The sequence below is a fragment of the Oncorhynchus mykiss genome, chromosome 12, assembly GCF_057628025.1.
Source record: "Oncorhynchus mykiss isolate SJ-2025 chromosome 12, ASM5762802v1, whole genome shotgun sequence".
NCBI classification, from domain to species: Eukaryota; Metazoa; Chordata; class Actinopteri; order Salmoniformes; family Salmonidae; genus Oncorhynchus; species Oncorhynchus mykiss.
This window is the reverse complement of record NC_143033.1, coordinates 80,998,449-81,020,868: the sequence shown is the minus strand read 5'-3', so window position 1 is coordinate 81,020,868 and position 22,420 is coordinate 80,998,449. Positions and strand designations below refer to the sequence as shown.

The 22,420-nt window shown below is 43.7% G+C and overlaps 2 protein-coding genes across 11 annotated transcripts; one reads left to right on the top strand and one right to left on the bottom strand.

Annotated features, from left to right (window-relative positions):
- Window positions 1-5,244: 5,244 nt before the first annotated feature.
- On the top strand, window positions 5,245-7,288 carry LOC110538477 (telomerase RNA component-interacting RNase). The gene is made up of 3 exons (XM_021625327.3): window positions 5,245-6,102; window positions 6,456-6,533; window positions 6,637-7,288. The coding sequence occupies exons 1-3, from the start codon at window positions 5,833-5,835 to the stop codon at window positions 6,739-6,741; spliced, it is 453 nt and encodes a 150-aa protein (XP_021481002.1). The 5' UTR covers window positions 5,245-5,832; the 3' UTR covers window positions 6,742-7,288.
- Window positions 7,289-7,505: 217 nt separating this feature from the next.
- LOC110538476 (ubinuclein-2) lies at window positions 7,506-22,272 on the bottom strand. Of its 10 annotated transcripts, none has more exons than XM_021625322.3 (17): window positions 21,596-22,272; window positions 21,091-21,222; window positions 20,862-20,969; window positions 20,091-20,201; window positions 19,876-19,982; window positions 19,233-19,698; window positions 18,566-18,636; window positions 18,312-18,441; window positions 18,034-18,140; window positions 17,795-17,905; window positions 12,445-12,588; window positions 12,116-12,166; window positions 11,957-11,999; window positions 10,703-11,830; window positions 10,047-10,257; window positions 8,299-8,367; window positions 7,506-8,101 (listed from the first exon to the last, which is right to left on the bottom strand). In XM_021625322.3, exons 1-17 carry the CDS (start codon window positions 21,905-21,907, stop codon window positions 8,034-8,036), a joined length of 3,369 nt encoding a protein of 1,122 aa, XP_021480997.3. In that variant the 5' UTR covers window positions 21,908-22,272; the 3' UTR covers window positions 7,506-8,033. The 10 variants fall into 10 exon arrangements, 7 of the variants coding, with proteins under 7 accessions (XP_021480997.3, XP_021480998.3, XP_021481001.3 ...); XM_021625323.3 differs by having other exon boundaries at window positions 7,506-8,080; XM_021625326.3 differs by having other exon boundaries at window positions 21,441-22,268.
- Window positions 22,273-22,420: the final 148 nt, after the last annotated feature.

Genomic DNA, 22,420 nt, shown 5'->3' with positions numbered 1-22,420 from the left:
TGTAAATCCAGCCAACATATCAGGTTTCAAAAAGGCTTTTCGGCGAAAGCAAACGATGCTATTATCTGAGGATAGCACCTCCGTAAACAAAGACAGAAACCACATTTCAACCCTGCAGGCACGACACAAAACACAGAAATAAAAATATAATTCATGCCTTACCTTTGATGAGCTTCTTTTGTTGGCACTCCAATATGTCCCATAAACATCACAAATTGTCCTTTTGTTCGATTAATTCCGTCGATATATATCCAAAATGTTCATTTATTTGGTGCGTTTGGTCCAGAAAAACACTGGTTCCAACTTGCTCAACGTGACTACAAAATATCCCAAAAGTTACCTGGAAACTTTGCCAAAACATTTCAAACTACTTTTGTAATACAACATTAGGTATTTTTTAATGTAAATAATCTATCAAATTGAAGATGGGATGATCTGTGTTCAATACAGGAAGAAAACAAACTGAAGTATGCTTTCTTGTCACGCGACTCTAACAGTACACTTCAAGTGACCCTCGTTCAAGATGGCCGTACTTCTTCATTACACAAAGGAATAACCTCAACCAATTTCTAAAGACGGTTGACATCCAGTGGAAGCAATAGGAACTGCAAGAAGGTCCCTTAGAAATCTGGATTCCCAATGAAACCCCATTGAAAAGAGAGGGACCTCAACAACAAAAAAATCTGAATGTTTTGTCCTCCGGGTTTCGCCTGCTAAATAAGTTCTGTTATACTCACAGACATGATTCAAACAGTTTTAGAAACGTCTGAGTGTTTTCTATCCAAATCTACTAATAATATGCATATCTTCTGGGGATGAGTAGCAGGTAGTTGAATTTGGGCATGTATTTCATCCGGACGTGAAAATACTGCCCCCTGTCACCAAGAAGTTAAAGAAAAAATATTTTTCCAGTACAGGGTGAGTTATCGCTGCCCTGAAATCTACAAGCTCTTTTCGGTCATAAGAGCCGGTGGCAGAAACATTATGAACAAAATAAGTTGCGAAAAAACATACACAATTGCACAATTGGTTAGGGGACTGTAAAACGGCAGCCATCTCCTCTGGCGCCATTATCAAATAGTATGGTCTACAGTTTATGACGTATTCTAACTCAGGCGAGCACAACCTTGAGACTTCCTCATAGCCGCGGGAGATAGGGGTGTTGAGGGTTCTGCAGCACCCCCTGATAAAGCTTCAATATGTCCTTTTTTAGGTGATCCAACCAAATTCACATTGACAGATCTATAACTTTTATTTCTCATTGAAAGCAAGTCTAAGAAGTGGTGGATCTGTTATATGTGCACTTTTTCTATGCTTCCCATACTTACCCTCTTGCCCTTTTGCACTCCAGTATCTCTACTTGCACATCATCATCTGCACACCTATCACTCCAGTATTAATGCTAAATTGTAATTATTTTCACCTCTAGGGCCTATTTATTGCCTATTTTATTTTTTATTTTCTATTTTTATTTGATTTTGTGTTATTGACTGTACGTTTGTTTATGTGTAACTCTGTGTTGTTTTTGTCGCACTGCTTTGCTTTATCTTGGCCAGGTCGCAGTTGTAAATGAGAACTTGTTCTCAACTGGCCTACCTGGTTAAATAAATAACAAATTCTTCAGTTTAGTTTTTGTCTTTCACTTTCAGTTTTGTTCACCAGCTTCAAACGAGTTGAATATACAATATTTTGGGTTATTGAAAATATATGTAACCGCGGTTTAGATGGTATGATGATTCTTGTATTGTCACAAACTGAAATTATGTTAACTATTACAGTTTTAGCAACCAGGAAAAGTTCTAGCTGTGTCAGTTTTTTGTTGTTGTTGCCTTTATCATGTAGTGTGTGTGGCTGGTGTCAAGTCAGATTAATATAATAGTTTGATTTAAGTGTTTAGCCTACATGCTGAGTAAGAAGAACGATTTCCCTGTAAATAATCTTGTTTGCATGACACCTCTGAAATCAGGCTACCAGATGTGATTTTGATGAATGCACAAAATCGCCAATCAAAATAAATGTTCTACCACAGCGATTTTGTGTTCAGACATTCACCCTGGAAATTCCTTTGGTCTCTACTGAGTTAGGTAAATCAGCTTTTAGTTTTGTACTGTTCCACAAATAAATCTTCAAAATGTTCTTAAATTGGATGTTTTGGTTTCTCTAGGGTAGGTATTTGCACAATTTTTGTTTTTTCTTCACATTTTCAAACAGTCCATTTATATTTTCCAACGGGGCTATACATTTGGGTGAGATTTTTTTTCTTGTCAGGGCGTGACACTGCTGCTCATTCCATTTGCTTGAAAATTGATAAATGGTTAAAAAAAAGTCCATAGAGACACATACCAGCTCTACTGGTAGTACTGCTACTACCAGCAGTACTACACCTGCACCTGTCAACGAAACAAGTTTTTCTGCTTCCACGGGCACATCCAATTCTAGCATCAGTAATTCTACATTTGTTGTTAGCCCAGCTAGCATGGACACTGACAGTTGTGAATCTGATGCAGCTGAAGAGCTACTGCCCCCTTACCCAGGAAAGCACCGAACAACAGACAGGGACGTTGGACCATCGAAGAGGCGCAAATATGATGAGAACTACATTGATCTGGGGTTCACTTATATTGGGAGTAGTGCCTTTCCTCAGCCATAGTGTGTTTTATGTGCAAAAGTACTATCTCACAACTCAATGAAACCTTCACTCTTGTGCAGACGTTTAGAAACAAAACATGACAATTTGAAAAATAAGCAACAGGAGTTTTTTGAGGGAGAATTAAGATGGCTTTCGAGTAGTAAGAAATGTACTGTATAAAAGCAACAGATACCATTAATAAGAAGGGGCTAAAAGCATCTTATATGGTAAGCTACCGAGTGGCTAGGACAGGCAAGCCCCATACTATTGTGGAATACTTCATTCTTCCTGCTGCCGTGGATATGGCTGGGACAATGCTGGGGGAAAAGGCCCCCAAAAAATATACAGACCAGACAATGCCTTCATCAAACAACACTGTTTCATGGCGCATCAGTGACATGGCAGGAGATGTTTTGAAACAATTACTTCTTCGCCTACAAGCCAGTGAATTCTATGAGTTACAGCTGGATGAGTCAACAGATGTGGCCGGCACAGCTCCTGGTATATGTCCATTACGTTTATGGGTGATCAAGTAAGGAAGCCATCCTCTTCTTCAAACCACTGGAAACTAGGACAACAGCAAAGGATATTTTTTAAGTACTGGACAAGTTTGTGACATCAAATGGACTTAGGTGTTGTTATCTGTGCTAATGGCGCAAAAGCCATGACAGGGAGACATAGTGGAGTGGTAACTCGTGTGCAAGCAGTTTCTCCCGATGCCACTTGGGCACACTGCAGCATCCACCGAGAGGCTCTTGCTGCCAAGAGAATGCCTGACAGCTTGAAAGGCGTTTTGGACACTACAGTGAGAATGGTTAACTTTGTTAAAGCAAGGACCCTGAACTCTGTGTATTTTCTGCGCTATGCAATGATATGGGCAGCGACCATGTAATGTTTTTACAACATACACAAGTGCGCTGTTTATCAAGGGGCAAAGTATTGACACATTTTTTTTTTAATTGAGAGAGGAGCTTAAAGTTTTCTTTACTGACCATCATTTTCACTTGTCTAACCACTTGCATTATGAGGAGTTTCTCACACGACTGGAATATCTGGGTGATGTTTTTTCTCGCCTGAATGATCTGAATCTAGGATTACAGGGACTCTTCGCAACTATATTCAATGTGCGGGACAAAATTTAGGCTATGATTAAGAAGTTGGAGCTCTTCTCTGTCTGCATTAACAAGGACAACACACAGGTCTTTCCATCATTGTATGATTTTTTTGTGTGCAAATTAACTAAAGCTTATAGACAATGTCAACTGTCATATAGTGAAGCACCTGAGTGAGTTGGGTGTGCATTTACGCAGGTACTTTCCCAAAACGGATGACACACAACTGGATTCATTATCCCTTTCATGCCCAGCCTCCAGTCCACTTACCGATATCTGAACAAGAGAGCCTCATCAAAATTGCAACAAGCGGTTCTGTACAAATGTAATTTAATCAGAAGCCACTGCCAGATTTCTGGATTGGGCTGCACTCAGTGTCCCGCCTTGGCAAATCGCGCTGTTAAGACACTGATGCCCTTTGCAACCACTTACCTATGTGAGAGTGGATTCCCGCCTGGCCCTCACTAGCATGAAAACTAAATACAGGCACAGACTGTGTGGAAAATGATTTAAGACTGAGACTCTCCAATACAACCCAACATTGCAGAGTTATGTGCATTCTTTCAAGCACAACATTTTCGATTAACAAATAAGGTTTTATATGTAAGATGGTTAAATAAAGAGCAAAATTATTGATTATTATTATATTATTATTTGTGCCCTGGTTCTATAAGAGCTCTTTGTCACTTCCCACGAGCAGCGTTGTTACAAAAACTCACACTCATTCTTATGTTTAATAAATGTATCGTATAGTGTGAGTGTGGCAGGCTTACAATGATGGCAAAAAAACAAACATTTGAGAGTGCGCTGACCCTGGTGCTATGCTGCTGGAGGTTGAATGTTTGAAGAGGTATGGGACTATACAAAGTTTGGGAACCACGGCTCTAAGGCAATTCAGAAAGCTGACTGAGGACCTTATTACTGATGTTTGTTTTTTATGGCCGTGCCTTTTTTTCGGTTTGTATTTTGTGTTAATATTTTGATGTCTGTAGTTTCTGTAATTCAGGGCTGCACATCTGTAAAAGAGACCTTGGTCCCAGTATTCAAACCTTTATTTAACTAGGCAAGTCAGTTAAGAACAAATTCTTATTTACAATGACAACCTACACTAGCGAAACTCGGACAAAGTTGAGCCAATTGTGCACACCACCCTAAGGGACGCCCAATCACAGCCGGTTATGAGACAGCCTGGATATGAACTAGGGTGTCTGTATTAACACCTCGAGCACTGAGATGCAGTGTATTAGACTGCTGCGCCACTCGGGAGCCCTGAGTATGACTCCCTGATAAAATAAAGGTTAAATAAAAAGATAGGGTCAAGAAGTGTAATAGTAGTGAGGTTTTAATGGGTGAAGGGTTAGTTCGTAGGGCAATTTTTCTTCCATTTTCCCTCCCCTTTTTATTTCAAGAAGTGTATTGAATTCACACTCCAGAACAGTAAACTGACACCGCCCACACAGTAGGTGGCGGCATGCACCTCTAACGAATGTTTGCGGACCGCCATAATGCCATAGAATATTGACGTGCTGAAGTAAATGATAAGCCGAAATTCAACATGGCCGATAACATGTGAAAGAAAACCACATCTGGACAAATGTAGCCAATATATCAGTAATATACTTAGCTTTGAGAGTCGTTTGAAAAAAAAAATTATATATCTAATGTGGTTGATTTGTGTTTTGCACTAGTTTATCTACTCATGACACAATTGTTTGGTCATTAGCTAGTTGACATTTTTCGAATAGCTAGCTAGATACAACGCTAACGTTAGCTAGCCACCAACAACAAGCCTGCGTTTTTTTTTTTTGCCGTGAGGACCTGTGCTAGCTCGCTGGGAGACGGACAAGTGTGGCTCCGATTAATTTATGGATTTACACGTGTTTAATTAGACGGCTTCGTATGCTAGCTACTTTGCCTCTAAATTTGTTGTTTTGTTTGGGGTTCGGGTGGAGTCTCTGTCACCGATAGCATTTTTTTTGTCAAGTAGCTAGCCGGCTTTAGTTTACGTTGACACAGAACGACCAGAGAGCACACCACTAGTTGCAGAAAGGCCTAAAGGAACTGAGCCCTTCTACATAAAAAAAAGCTAACATGGATCCGAAGCGTGGGTACAGCAGAAGACATCAAAACAGCAGCGATTCGAGCAGTAACAGCCCGGGGTCGCCAGCCAGTCCTGCACCGGGAGTCAGCAAAGCAGCTGCGGCCAATTCATTTGCTAATGATGGAAGCTTTATGGAGATGTTCAAGAAAAAAATGGAGGAAGAAAAAATGAAAAAAGAAATGGACCAAGGATGCGGTGATAAAAGTACTGCTGACGGACAGTCGACACAGGAAAAGAAGACTACAAGTGTGACCAGCTTTGTAAGGGGTTTGGCTGTTGTTAGCTATAGATTGTAGCCAATGGCAATGTCTCAACTAACAAATTAAACATTTTTTTTATCCACCACACACAGCTCACGTTAGTGTATAGTTACATCACCATAGAGGGATACATTCACACGTGAAGAGGTGCACTGCAATGTCGCCAACAAGTAACCTGAGATCCACATCAGGTCTAGACATTGGAAAGCATTCATTAGCTACTCAACTAAAGGAATGTTTTCGGTGATAACATAGGCTTTTTCTTTGTTCTCTCGTTTTGTGTAGTCTCCATCATTGGCAGTCCACCTGCAAGGGCTCGTATAACGGTTTCAGTCTTCTATCCCCTAACCCAGGTGGGGAAGCGCAGAGGTGGCTCTAAATTAGCCCTCAAGACTGGCATGGTTGCGAAGAAACAGAAAGTGGACCCTGAGGTTCAAGAAATATTTTTTTCCTGATAGTTTTGTCATGACATTGTCTTCATGAAATACCACTTGCCTTCTAAACCATTGTGTAATTATTTATTCTGTTTTCCAGATGGAGGGCAAGGGGGATGCCTGGACAAAATACATGGCAGAGGTGAAAAAGTATAAAGCACACCAGTGTGGCGATGATGACAAAACCAGGCCTCTGGTCAAATAGACTCTGGAGGACCTTTTAGAAAGAAACCAACAGTGATTGGGACAGCCATCAAACCTTCTGCATACTGCCAGACTCTTTACAGCTGTAGAAGCGATCACCTATTTTAATGTTTAATCTTGTTTTTCCTGTTTTGTTTTTGGGTTTAAATGAATGTTAGCTTGTGTGCTGTATGGGGCAATAGCATTTTGATGTGGAGTTAAAGGCTTTTGGGATTGTATTGGAGTACATTACTGGTCCTGCTTGATTATTTAAGGGTTATACTGTCAGGATTGTAGCTCCTGGAATAAGTTGAGTAATTTTTTGAGTTTGAGATGGCATTTGTCAGCTGAAGTTGAAATTATAAGCACCGCCCATTGACCTGTGTGTTGTGCCTTGGGTGTGTTGGCTTTGTCTGGACCCAGAACCCTAAAGAACCTCTGGTGGAGGCACAGAAAGTTGTGCAGCCTTGTTGATTAATTTGACCTTTTGGGCTGCTTTGGATAAGCAACCGTCAGGTAGTGTCTCCGGTTAGATTGTTACCCGTCAAATAAACATTTGATTAATCAGACTCCAGGTAGCATGGTAAAGTGTTTCTTTGCAATGCTGACCATTTGTGGGTTTTAAGAGCTGATATAGACTAACTTTTCACTATGTGGATGTTATTGGCTTGTTTTCCATTTTTATAAGTTATGGAGTGTAGCACTTCATGAAAGCGAGTGAAGGCACAAGACATGAGGGAACAGAATTACCCATGCTGATGACCATAGAAAGTCACCAATATACAATTTTGTTATAATCCTGCATAGATCATGGCTTGTTTTATTGAATTTGGTGGAGTTATGTACAGCAAAAAAATACAGCTCCGGTCCCTAAACAAATTCAACAACGTTCGCATTTCTTACAGGTCTAGATAATTACATTGAGAAAAAAAAGCACCAAATAGACACACTAACCCAGGTATCAGAGAGGGAGGGTTGCACACCGACGCTAAAGAATAGTGCATACACACCAACAAGTAGACCTCTCATTCATTCTCCCTCCCTGACCACAGTGATAAAGGTCTGTTCTGTAAACATTGACAAAAACAAAAACTTGTCATTAAGCCTTAATGTACAATATTTAAACAATTATCAAATTGCTGTTTAAAAAATAAGTAACAGCCGGAAGATTATCGAGAGGGTCCAATTCTCCATTTCAACCCCATCCTGTGTTTGGGTAGTTTCTGTTAGTCATTCAAAGTCGTCCTAGTTCCTGATTTGTCCTGATAGCTGTCATATCATAGTGGATGTCCTCAGTGTTCCAAACAGGCGTGGTCAAAGAGACTTCCTCTTCACATCCCCTCCTTGAGTTTGATTGACATCTGGACAGGAAGAGTAGAGTTCTTGAAATATTGATAGGAAACAAAAACATATTTAAACATAACACAAATGACAACCACCGACATGACGAAAGCAACAGGCATGCACAGAGACTACGGGGGGACAGACAGAGAAGATGTCCCCAAGAAGGGAAAAAAAGACTTGAAGTGACAGTGGGCTGAGAGGAAAGAGCGGGGTCACAGGGAAGGGCAGATTTTACCTGAGAAAGCGAGCTGTAAGTGAGGAGGCAGAGCAACCTGAGACCCTGACTGGAGACTCTTTAACAGATCTGAGGAGAGATGGGAGGGAGGAGGAGATGACACAGGAGAGTGTAGGTCAAGGGCATGGTGAGATAGGAAAGGCAGTGTAGACGAAACAAGAATGGGAAGCAAGACAGAAGAACCAGGTTGAAAGGAAAAGAGATGCGCCAGGTCAAATAGTAAATGGATGTAAGATCACAGGAGATTAATGGAAGAATAACATTTAAAAGAAGAGGCACAGAGGGATAAGGGGAGGAATGAACCAAAGAAACAATATGGGAGAATGTCAGACAAGGGAGAAAAACATTGCAGGCTTCCAGACACAGCATGGGGATTTAACACAATGGTCCAACAACATAAAATACACAAAAACAAACTATACACATACCCAGACATCAACATACTAAAGCAACCCCATCTCGATCAGCTGTTCTACATTCAACTTTTGCTACGTTACAGCCTTATTCTAAAATGTATTAAATCACCCCCCTCCCCATCAATCTACACACAATAACTTATGATTAAGCAAAAAAAGGGTTTTTGGAAATGTTTGCAAAAAGAACTGAAACTTCACATTTAAATAAGTATTCAGACCCGTTACTCAGTATTTTGTTGAAGCACCTTTGCCAGCAATTACAGCTTCGAGTCTTCTTGGGTACGACGCTACAATCAGAGGTCCTGAGCGCTCTGGAGTAGGTTTTCATTAAGGCTCTCTGTACTTTGCACCGTTCATCTTTCCCTTGATCCTGACTAGTATCCCAGTCCCTGCCGCTGAAAAACATCCCCACAGCATGATGCTGCCAAGACCATGATTCCCCATATGGATGGTATTGGCCAGGTGATGAGTGGTGCCTGGTTTCTCCAGATGTGACACTTGACATTCAGGCCAAATAGTTCTTTAGGTGCCTTTTGGCAAAATCCAAGTGGGCTGTCGTGCCTTTTACTGAGGAGTGGCTTCTGTCTGGGCACTCTACCATAAAGGCCTGATTGGTAGAGTGCTACAGAGATGGTTATCCTTCTGGAAGGTTCTCCCATCTCCACAAAGCAACTCTGGAGCTCTGTCAGAGTGACCATCGGGTTCTTGGTCACCTCCTTGACTAAGGCCCTTCTCCCCTGATTGCTCAATTCTCCCCTGACTGCTCAACAGCTATCAGCTCTAGGAAGAGTCTTGGTGGTTCCAAACTTCTTACATTTAACAATGATGGAGGCCACTGTGTTATTGGGGACCTTCAATGCTGCAGACATTTTTGGTATCCTTCCCCAGATCTGTGCCTCAAAACAATCTACGGACGATTCCTTCGACCTCATGGCTTGATAGTGCATGTCAGAGCCAAAACCAACTGTGGGACCTTATATAGACAGGTTGGTGCCTTTCCAAATCATGTCCAATCAATTGAATTTACCACAAGTGGGCTCCAATCAAGTTGCAGAAACATCTCAAAGATGATCAATGCAAACAGGATGCACCTGAGATCAATTTCCAGTCTTATAGCAAAGGTTCTGAACACTTATGTAAATAAGTGAGTTTTAAAAATGTTTAATACATTTGCAAACATTTTTAAAAACCTGTTTTCATTATGGGGTATTGTGTGTAGATTAAGACTGTAATTTAACAAAATGTGGAAAAAGTGAAGGGGTCTGAATACTTTCCGAAAGCACTGTACATTTGAGTTTTTTCATGTTTCTGTGGACTGGCTGTGTCACTCACTCTGGGTCAGGGAGAATGCTGAGCTGTTGCTGTTGCTGGTTGAGGAGCCGCTGGCCCCGGTGCTGGAGCCAGCTGTGCCCCCTAATGGGGGCAGGTTTAAGAGTGAAGGAAACTGGAAGGGCAGGGACACAGGAACCAGCCCCCCCAACATCCCAAAGCCCAGTGGGAGAGACGGAGCAGAGCCAAGAAGACTGCTGCTGGCTGAGGACACCTGGAGAACAAAGGCATATAATTAAGCAATAAGGCCCGAAGGGGTGTGGTATATGGCCAATAATCCATAGCTAAGGGCTGTTCTTATGCACGACGCACTGCGGAGTGCCTGGATAAAGTCCTTAGCCGTGGTATATTGGCAATATACCATAACCCCCTAAGGTGCCTTTATTGCTATTATAAACTGGTTACCAACGTAATTAGAGCAGTAAAAATAAATGTTTTGTCATTCTAGTGGTATACGGTCTGATACACCACGGCTTTCAGCATTCAGGGCTCGAACCACCCAATTTTTAATTAGAAATATAGACCCAGACCAACAGACAACATATACAAACAGAGATAAAATACATCAATATACAGACAACAGTAGACAAACTCATTTTGAACATTTGCTGCATCATGACCATGACCCACCCAGCTACCATCTCTTATTTCTCACTTACCTGTGGCAACTGAGAAGAGACAGACTGTGTGGATACAGATTTAATAGGCTTATCCCCCTGAATGGTTCCACCTGCCGGCCTTTGTCGCTGATTGGCCGATGTTGTGGTAGGGGAGGGACTGGATCCCGAATGCTTGCTGATGGATGAGGTGTTGGTAAGGCTGGTGTTGGTGCTGCTGCTGATGATCTGAGAGGGGGTCTTCTGCCCTCCTGGAGGGGTGTAGCTGCCCTGGACAAGTTTGGCTGGCCCTCCCGGAGCACCTGAGAATGTTGGGCGGAACCCTGCTGGGCTTTTGGAGGAGTACTGGTGCATACTGGAAGCAGCCTGAGGCCTGGGATTGGTGGAGGGTGAGAAGGTGGTGGGCGTTAAGGGGTTGGGGAGGCGAGGGGTGAGTTTGATGATGGGCGAGGTGCTGCTGTGGGAGGACTTGGTGAGAGTGGCCTGCATGGGGGTGATGAAGTTGGACTGCTGCTGAGCTTGGGCTCCTAAGAGAGAGTGGGAGAAGGAGGGAGAAGGGGAGGAGAGGGGGGTGTCACCACTGTTGGCTTTAGTATTATTGCTGCCAAAGCCCTTCTGATTGGGGGGCGGCCGCGGCTTAAGCTGGGAGTGAAAGCCGGGAGCATTGGCTTTACTCAGTCCAGTCCCAGCAAGCCTCTGAGTGCTCTGCAATGATTGTCTGTGAGCCTGAGCCAGAGCACCTCCACCCTTCATCGACCCCAACCCCTCGCTCCTCGCTGAGGACAGAGAAGGGGAGACGGTGGGAGGCCGAGAGAGAGAGGAGGGGGAGGAGGAGGTAGAGACGAAGAGAGGTGTGTTGGAGCTGGGTGTGTTGTTGGTGCTCTTCTTGTGCTTCTGGAGGAGAGGTGAGGCATGGAGGGAGGACGGGGCAGTCTTGGGCCTATCAGGGGAGGGGGGACTGTCCCCTTGGACCAGGCCCTTGGCTGCATTGCTGAGGAGGGCCAGGGCCTGGGAGATGGAGTCCAGGGCGGGGGCGGTCAGCTCTTCATCCAGGGAGTCAAGCAGACAGATGGTCTCAGCGGGGGACTGGGAGGGCCGGCAGGCCACTGGGGCTGCAGGGGAGGGGGTCGCACCAACTGAGGGGGTGGATCTCTGGACCCAACTACCCTCCTGGGTCACCAAACAACATAAGGGATAGAAAGGGCAAACAATTAGTGTGATCTAAAACTATTCAAACAACAAATGGTATTGAAATGACAAGCATGCAAGCAATGCATCAGACTGCAAAACACTAACTTTGGGTTTAGACTTGGGAGTAGGAACCATCTTTTTCTTGGCTCTGGATAACAGTGAAATCAAAAGGAAAAGAGTGCATAATGAAGAACACCAGTGTTAACCTTCACTTTAATATAGTGATTTTTAAAATAAGCAGAGTATATCAAAGTAAGGACTCACGGATTGCCAGTGAGGTGACAATGAACCATGAGGCTCTCTTTGAATAGCATCCTGAGGAGAGGAGAGTGGAGAGATTTTTTTAAACCTTTATTTAACTAGGAAAGTCAGTCAAATTCTTATTTACAATGACGGCCTACCAGGGAACAGTGGGTTAACTGTCTTGTTCGGGGATTTTTACCTTGTCAGCTCATGGATTTGATCCAGCAACCTTTTGGTTACTGGCCCAAAGCTATAACCACTAGGCTACCTGCCGCCCCATGTGGCGTGGTGAAATGCAAACTAGGTTAAATGGCCAAATTGTATTATTTTATGCAAACACACATACTGACCTGCCCTGCATCCAGCCCTTGGGCCACAGTGGTTTCACCTCAGTCTCCATGAAGGCCTTGAGATAGTCCTCTGGAGACTGGGAGCTCTGGCCCTCCAGATCATAGCAGCCCAGCTTCACCCTCACCAAGTTACACAGCAACATCCTACAGACCAACACACGTTCCACCAACTATGCATTACAATTTCAGCTCCACTGTTGGCGAATTATCTTTTTGGACAACTCTTCTTACTGACTCGAAAGTCATGATTCGCTTTTCTGAGTGACACGTTCATTTTAGTCATTCATTTGACTTGCTGCATTTAATTCTACAGCAGGATTAATACGCACTCCTTCAGTGACTCCGGAGATGTGCTCCGACCAACAACTGTTCGTCATGAGTGCAGGTAAAATAGATTATGCTGCAGGCAGCATAGAAAAGAAAAAAGACATGTTTAGAACTAATACATTATTGCATGGTGCAAGAATGAATGCTATGATGGACACAGCTTTGTAGAACCAAAAGATACGTGGCTTCTGTTCAACAAACTCAAATCGTCGTGAACTGCGAACGATATTGTGCTTATCACCCTCAAGCCACTCAAGCAATGCATTCCGCCAAGAGTCGTTCATAACGCGTTTGCATTTACAAAATAGCCTCCAATACTCTACTCAGCAAATTGGATGCAGTCTATCACAGTGCCATCTGTTTTGTCACCAAAGCCCCATATACTACCCACCACTGCGACCTGTATGCTCTCCTTGGCTGGCCCTCGCTACATATTTGTCGCCAAACCCACTGGCTCCAGGTCATCTATAAGTCTTTGCTAGGTAAAGCCCCGCCTTATCTCAGCTCACTGGTCACCATAGCAGCACTCATCTGTAGCACGCGCTCCAGCAGGTATATTTCACTGGTCACCACCAAGGCCAATTCCTACTTTGGCCGTCTTTCCTTACAGTTCTCTGCTGCCAATGACTGGAACGAACTGCAAATATCACTGAAGCTGGAGACTCATATCTCCCTCACTAGCTTTAAGCACCAGCTGCCAGAGCAGCTCACAGATCACTGCACATAGCCCATCTGTAATTAGCCCATCCCCCATAATGTTATTTATTAGATCTATTTTGCTCCTTTGCACCCCAGTATCTCTACTTGCACATTCATCTTATGCACATCTATCAGTGTTTAATTGCTAAATTGTAATTACAGTGCCTTGCGAAAGTATTCGGCCCCCTTGAACTTTGCGACCTTTTGCCACATTTCAGGCTTCAAACATAAAGATATAAAACTGTATTTTTTTGTGAAGAATCAACAACAAGTGGGACACAATCATGAGGTGGAACGACATTTATTGGATATTTCAAACTTTTTTAACAAATCGAAAACTGAAAAATTGGGCGTGCAAAATTATTCAGCCCCCTTAAGTTAATACTTTGTAGCGCCACCTTTTGCTGCGATTACAGCTGTAAGTCGCTTGGGGTATGTCTCTATCAGTTTTGCACATCGAGAGACTGACATTTTTTCCCATTCCTCCTTGCAAAACAGCTCGAGCTCAGTGAGGTTGGATGGAGAGCATTTGTGAACAGCAGTTTTCAGTTCTTTCCACAGATTCTCGATTGGATTCAGGTCTGGTCTTTGACTTGGCCATTCTAACACCTGGATATGTTTATTTTTGAACCATTCCATTGTAGATTTTGCTTTATGTTTTGGATCATTGTCTTGTTGGAAGACAAATCTCCGTCCCAGTCTCAGGTCTTTTGCAGACTCCATCAGGTTTTCTTCCAAAATGGTCCTGTATTTGGCTCCATCCATCTTCCCATCAATTTTAACCATCTTCCCTGTCCCTGCTGAAGAAAAGCAGGCCCAAACCATGATGCTGCCACCACCATGTTTGACAGTGGGGATGGTGTGTTCAGCTGTGTTGCTTTTACGCCAAACATAACATTTTGCATTGTTGCCAAAAAGTTCAATTTTGGTTTCATCTGACCAGAGCACCTTCTTCCACATGTTTGGTGTGTCTCCCAGGTGGCTTGTGGCAAACTTTAAACAACAGTTTTTATGGATATCTTTAAGAAATGGCTTTCTTCTTGCCACTCTTCCATAAAGGCCAGATTTGTGCAATATACAACTGATTGTTGTCCTATGGACAGAGTCTCCCACCTCAGCTGTAGATCTCTGCAGTTCCTCCAGAGTGATCATGGGCCTCTTGGCTGCATCTCTGATCAGTCTTCTCCTTGTATGAGCTGAAAGTTTAGAGGGACGGCCAGGTCTTGGTAGATTTGCAGTGGTCTGATACTCCTTCCATTTCAATATTATCGCTTGCACAGTGCTCCTTGGGATGTTTAAAGCTTGGGAAATCTTTTTGTATCCAAATCCGGCTTTAAACTTCTTCACAACAGTATTTCGGACCTGCCTGGTGTGTTCCTTGTTCTTCATGATGCTCTCTGCGCTTTTAACGGACCTCTGAGACTATCACAGTGCAGGTGCATTTATACGGAGACTTGATTACACACAGGTGGATTGTATTTATCATCATTAGTCATTTAGGTCAACATTGGATCATTCAGAGATCCTCACTGAACTTCTGGAGAGAGTTTGCTGCACTGAAAGTAAAGGGGCTGAATAATTTTGCACGCCCAATTTTTCAGTTTTTGATTTGTTAAAAAAGTTTGACATATCCAATAAATGTTGTTCCACTTCATGATTGTGTCCCACTTGTTGTTGATTCTTCACAAAAAAATACAGTTTTATATCTTTATGTTTGAAGCCTGAAATGTGGCAAAAGGTCGCAAAGTTCAAGGGGGCCGAATACTTTCGCAAGGCACTGTATTTCGCCACTATGGCCTAGTGGCCACTATGCCTTCCTCCTGGCTACTCCAACCTCGGCCAACAGCTCCGCCCCCCCCGCAGCTACTCGCCCAAGCCTCCCCAGCTTCTCCTTTACCCAAATCCAGATAGCAGATGTTCTGAAAGAGCTGCAAAACCTGGACCCGTACAAATCAGCTGGTCTTGACAATCTGGACCCTCTATTTCTGAAACTATCCGCCACCATTGTCGCAACCCCTATTACCAGCCTGTTCAACCTCTCTTTCATATCGTCTGAGATCCCCAAGCATTGGAAAGCTGCCGCAGTCATCCCCCTCTTCAAAGGGGGAGACACCCTGGGCCATAACTGTTACAGACCTATATCCATCCTGCCCTGCCTATCTAAGGTCTTCGAAAGCCTAGTCTACAAACAGATCACTGACCATCTCGAATCCCACCGTACCTTCTCCGCTGTGCAATCTGGTTTCCGAGCCGGTCACGGGTGCACCTCAGCTACGCTCAAGGTACTAAACGATATCATAACCGCCATCGATAAGACAGTACTGTGCAGCCGTCTTCATTGACCTGGCCAAGGCTTTCGACTCTGTCAATCACCATATTCTTACCGGCAGACTCAGTAGCCTCAGTTTTTCTAATGACTGCCTTGCCTGGTTCACCAACTACTTTGCAAACAGAGTTCAGTGTGTCAAATCGGAGGGCATGTTGTCCGGTCCTCTGGCAGTCTCTATGGGGGTGCCACAGGGTTCAATTCTCGGACCGACTCTTTTCTCTGTATATATCAATGATGTTGCTCTTGCTGCGGGCGATTCCCTGATCCACCTCTACGCAGACGACACCATTCTGTATACTTCTGGCCTTTCCTTGGACACTGTGCTATCTAACCTCCAAATGAGCTTCAATGCCATACAACACTCCTTCCATGGCCTCCAACTGCTCTTAAACGCTAGTAAAACCAAATGCATGCTTTTCAACCGTTCGCTGCCTGCACCCGCACGCCCGACTAGCATCACCACCCTGGATGGTTCCGACCTAGAATATGTGGACATCTATAAGTACCTAGGTGTCTGGCTAGACTGTAAACTCTCCTTCCAGACTCATATCAAACATCTCCAATCTAAAATCAAATCTAGAGTCAGCTTTCTATTCCGCAACAAAGCCCCCTTCACTCACGCCGCCAAACTTACCCTAGTAAAACTGACTATCCTACCGATCCTCGACGATGTCATCTACAAAATAACTTCCAATACTCTACTCAGCAAACTGTATGCAGTTTATCACAGTGCCATCCGTTTTGTTACTAAAGCACCTTATACCACCCACCACTGCGACCTGTATGCTCTAGTCGGCTGGTCCTCGCTACATATTCGTCGCCAGACCCACTTGCTCCAGGTCATCTACAAGTCCATGCTAGCTAAAGCTCCGCCTTATCTCAGTTCACTGGTCATGATGACAACACCCACCCGTAGCACGCGCTCCAGCAGGTGTATCTCACTGATCATCCCTAAAGCCAACACCTCATTTGGCCACCTTTCCTTCCAGTTCTCTGCTGCCTGTGACTGGAACGAATTGCAAAAATCGCTGAAGTTGGAGACTTTTATCTCCCTCACCAACTTTAAACATCTGCTATCTGAGCAGCTAACCGATCGCTGCAGCTGTACATAGTCCATCGGTAAATAGCCCACCCAATTTACCTACCTCATCCCCATACTGTTTTTATTTATTTACTTTTCTGCTCTTTTGCACACCAGTATCTCTACCTGCCCATGACCATCTGATCATTTATAACTCCAGTGTTAATCTGAACATTTTTAATTATTCTCCTACCTCCTCATGCCTTTTGCACACAATGTATATAGACTCCTTTTTTTCTACTGTGTTATTCCATGTGTAACTCTGTGTTGTTGTCTGTTCACACTGCTATGCTTTATCTTGGCCAGGTCGCAGTTGTAAATGAGAACTTGTTCTCAACTAGCCTACCTGGTTAAATAATGGTGAAATAATAGTTTTTTTTAAAATCCTACCTCATTTGCACACACTGAATATAGACTTTTTCTATTTTATTATTGACTGCATGTTTGTTTATTCCATGTGTAACTCTGTGTTGTTGTTTGCGTCGCGCTGCTTTGCTCTATCTCTAAAAAAATAATCTAGTCCGGTTGCAACTAGACTTTGTTTCAAATGTACCAAGAAAAAAATTGTATTTGTATACCTACCAAATCAACAAATATACATCGTTTAAAGCACCATTTTACAAGTCTGTCACAAACGACATCTCCAATAAGCCCCTTATGGTGAACGACCTATGAACGAGAGGCTTGTAGAATTATGACTATTTCTAGTTTTTAGTTATCGTTCGCTGGGGTCCTGCATGCTCTGGGCATTACTGACTCAAATGAACAAAATTAGTCGAAAGATACATTCATTTGACTGAATGAGTCGAAAAGATCGGAGTCAGTAAAAGGAGTCAAACGTCCCATCACTACACTAAACCAAAACCCCTATATAACATAATTGTATGACGTTAAATTCACAAATGAGAGCTCACCTGAGCTTCTCATCCCAGACAAACTTCTTGCGAGGTCCCATCACTCTCTTCCCAGGCTTCTCCTCATCCTCCTCTTCTGACCCGTTCTTTTCCCCCTCTTCTGACTGCTGCCTGTAAATACACAACCCAGCGATAATATTGACGAGGAGTGGAAAAATAGACAGCAAGGGACAAAGGGGGAGGTATGAGAGGAAATAAGAGGTGAACAGAATGCAGGAGAAGAAAGGAGAAGGCCTTACTTGGCCACTTTGGCGATGCAGTCCATATTGTATCTGGCAATCTGCTCTGGCATCACGCTGCACACAGCTAGCTTCAGCTTCAGTAGCGGAGCACGCAGACGGTCATCCTGGATGACAAAAGATGGAAAAGGTTACAATCACTAACACCAGATGACACTGACGCCACACACTCCGTTAACAAACAATCTACAATTAGATAGAAGAGAACAACAGGCATATTATGTGCACACACAAACATAAACATAAAATGTCAAACATTTTAGTGCATACACACACACCTGGATATTGAGGCTGAGTTTCTTTAGGCGTTTGAGCAGAGCCTCCTTGTTGCAGGGCACAAAGGCCTCGAGATGGGAGTAGACTGAAGAGCGCACTGCTGCCGGCTGCTCCTGGACCTGCAACTCAATACTGACCAACACACAGAAGAAGAGGGTTAGACATTGAGATAAACACTGACTAACACATGCAGAGAGATGGTCAGGGAAGGAAAGAGGGTTTGTCCTGTTGTAAAGAGCTCAGAGCAGAGACTCACTCCAGTAGGATGTTGTTCATGTCCAGCGTGAAGAACTTTTTCCTGCCCTCTTGATCAAACTGATGAGAAGCCTGTTTGTTGGAGAATAATTCAACTTCAGAGATTCTCTAAAACAAAATATAGTATGCTCAAAAGGACACAAATGTAATGCAAATCAATCAATTGCCTGCCATTTCACTCCTCTAAGCCTCACCTTGTCCTCTAAGCCTTTATTTTTGACTTCCTTCATTACAGTACCTCTCGCTTGCTCTTGGCCTCCTCTCCTCCCTGCCTCCACTCCTCTACCTTTCTCTCCTCTTGCCCCTTCCCTTCACCCTCACCGTTCTGTCAGAGAGAGTTGGCACTTGTTTTCCCCTCATCATCTCCCTCAAAGAACCTCACTGCTCTCTTGTTGCCACAGCAACCTCTACTTCTCACTCCTACTTGTGCCCCTGAGAGAATGCATGTGTTACTCCGGTTTCTTTATGGAAGGAAATATCAGAATGGTGACACTTTGTTTTTAAAGGGGGAAAAAAATCAATGCATTCCATGTAATGTGCTTGAACGTTTTCAACGAGCAGCGAGGGCCTTTAGACCCTACAAATCAAATAAAGAAACTGACTGATGACCTAAAATATCTCTAAATATGAAATATAACTGGATTTGATTGAAGATGTCAGTCACTTACCACACGGAGGTCCTCAATACGCTTACTGAGAGGGGCAGGCAGTCCATTAGGCAGAGGAGGAGGGGGCAGGAGACCTCCTTGTGCCCCCTGGACCCTACCCTGGACCCTACCCGGAGCACCGTTCTCCCCCTGCGCAGGACTGGAGGGCTGAGGAGAGTCCAGCAGCCCAAAGTCTAGGTCGCCCATCATGTCCTGCAGCATGTCGTTGTTATTGGCTGAGCCCAGCAGTGACATCATGGCAGGGTCATTAGCCAGATCGGCCATGCTGATGTTGCTGGGTTTAGGGTGTGCGTTGAGCAGGGCACTGTTGGCATTGTGCTGGCCATGGGGCAGGCCGGGGTTCTTCTTGCGGTTCTCCTCCTTCTCCCGCGTGAAGCGGCGGAGCATGGCGGCCAGATTCAGAGAGTCCTTCATCAACTTCTTCCTTTTCTTCTTCTCTGGCCGGTGGACATTCAGGCCAGACACTCTGGAAGATAACATAGGACCGTTGAGTTGCTACACGGAGCTTGTTACAAGCCATAGACACATAGCATAACTATGAAGCACGGCTCAAGTCAAAGTCAGGCAATAAGTTCATACATCATATGAGCTTATACATTAGTTAACTTCAAAAGTGGCACAACAGATGTAGAACATTGCTCACCCTTGCTTTGGCATCCTGATCTTCCTGGGCTTTTTCTCATCCATGTTACTGCCATCTTGCTTTTTCATTCGCTTCTTTATCACACGCTCCTCACCATCTTTCAACTTCTACAGACAGGAGGAACAAAAACTGAGCTTGTCCAATGATATAGAAATAGAGTTTAATAATGAATAACATTTGTTCATTTATTGAAAAGGTGTGTGTGTGTAACCCACCTTGAAGTCCTCTCCCTCTGACTCGGAGGCTGCTCTGAACTGCAGGGTGCCAGTGTTGATGTAGAACCCTCCCAGCTTAGTGTTGAGGGAGGCTGGCACCAGCTCATCATACTGAGGGGAAGAAAGTAGCTAAGGGATCATCAACAAGGGGCTATGTATTCTCTGGAAAATAATAAACAACATGGAAGGTGTGTTCGACTACACGCTAGTGGAGTGGAACTAACCTTCCATGGAGTTGCATTATTTTCTGAGTTCATTTTCCCTTTTATACCATGGCTATAATTTAACAAATTTACAGTTAGAAATTCATTCAACATCCACTGAAGTAGCTAGCAAGTTTTCTTGATATAGTAGCTACAGTAGTTGCCTTGGTAACCAAACAAACAGCTTGCTATTATAAAAATCTAATTCAACAATGCCAATACTGTTCTCAACTCAACTTTTGCTTTCAAATGCAGCTCAAACATAGAACATGTAAAAATGAACTGTAGCTATTGAATTCTACCATGCACGCTCTAGAATGCCCTTCAAGCCAACCAGGAAATACTATTCAACAATGCCATGGCATAACCGGTTACAAACAGCAGAGAAACTAATAAGCAAGTATGGGAGAGAGAAATGCAATGTGCTAATGAAAAATTATCTATGATAGAGGGGCTAGGGGTAAAGTGCAAATATGTTAAAGCATATGTTGATGCTTGTTTACATGAGTCTTAAGTCTGTTCACAAAGGAAGGATTCTGCAGTATATGAGCAGACAGAGGGTACTTACAGCCTCAGAGTTATCAATGAATGGGTCAGTCTCATCATAGCCAAAACCAATGTCGATGAGATCCTGCACCCTGTCCTTCCGCTTCTTTTTCCCTGTATTGGCCTGTGACTAGAGGAAACAAACAACTACAGTTGACTAGGTGAAAATATACAACGCAAATGAAACTAATTCAATCTATTTGATCTGTGTGTAGACCTATTTGTTTCCCCCACAAAGTAAAGGGACCTACATATTTGCTCTCAAATTTCTTGGCGAGCGCCTCTACTTCTTTTCTCTCCTTCTCGTTGTCTGCAAAGGGGTCTTTGGGGTCCAGGGCTGGCGTCAGGTCTTTAGGAGGTCCTGGAGCAGGAGGCTTCTTCACCTTCAAGAGACAATCAGGCATGTCAGGAAATAAGAGTAGGTAAAATGGGTTCAACAGTGGATTCTTAGCAGCTTAAAATGTAATCTTAAAAGTTGTACCTCTAAAAGATGGGAACTAGATGTGTCATTACCATATTATATGATTTATATAACGGTAATATAAACATTCATATACAAATTAGATGAATATTATAGCCTACATGAAGTTGGCATGCTTACATCATATCTAAGAATACTGTAGCTACAGTTGGCCAACATCGCTCTTGTTGACAACAGCACCATAGCCTCGAGAGCTTACACTTCAAGCTGCCTACGCGTTCACCGGCCCAGCCTGCTGTTATCACTTGTAGCCTTGACTGATTTCACGTCTTTACCTGAGTAGATTGAACAAGTTCACTGTAGTTGAATTCAGCAGATCCCCGTTCGCTGGGTTCGGGCAAGGAGAGGTTTAAGCGCACTGTTACACGTTTTGTTTCCGCTGAATCCCCGTCACCGGCTTTCACGATACCGAATGGACTAGCACCAGTACCACCTCCTGGCCTGGTTGCTGCACTTCCACCCCCTCCATCTTCCCCCAAACTGATTTCGGCCTCATCTTCCCGGCGGCGTTTCTTTGAATCCAAAGGCGGTGCATTGTTGTTAAAGGAAGAGATTGTGACAAACGGTACTTTTCTCGGCTCGGCCATTTGATGCTGACCGTCACAGAGCCCCTCGGTAGGAACACCCAAGGGAGGACAAGACTTCACTGAACTAACGTTACTGTAGCTTGCTATCTAAAATTGGGAATGTTCGACAACTAACGTTAGCTAGCTAGATTGTAAACTATGTCAGGTAATAAAATGCCTTAAACCACACAGTGGTATCTTCTGCACCTCCCAGGTTAGCTCCGGGGCCTTTAAATCACGAGGAAGAGTAGTTTTAGTTGTTTCCATTAAATTGTTCGGTAGCTACCGCAAGGAGGCATCTGAAGTAGCCATCTTGACCATTATCATTATTCAGTGAGAGTAGTAACTGGGCGTGCGTACGAAAAGAAAGCGGAAACAGAACAGTCAGGGAGCAGTCTTTGACCAATCATAGGGCGAGAACGCCCTTCAAGAACCGCCCACTTTGCATACTAGCGCGAATATGCAGAATCGATTGTTCCCCGACTCTGGCACGCGGGATGTTTTGACGAGGTTCCTTTTGAACACTTCTCCCTG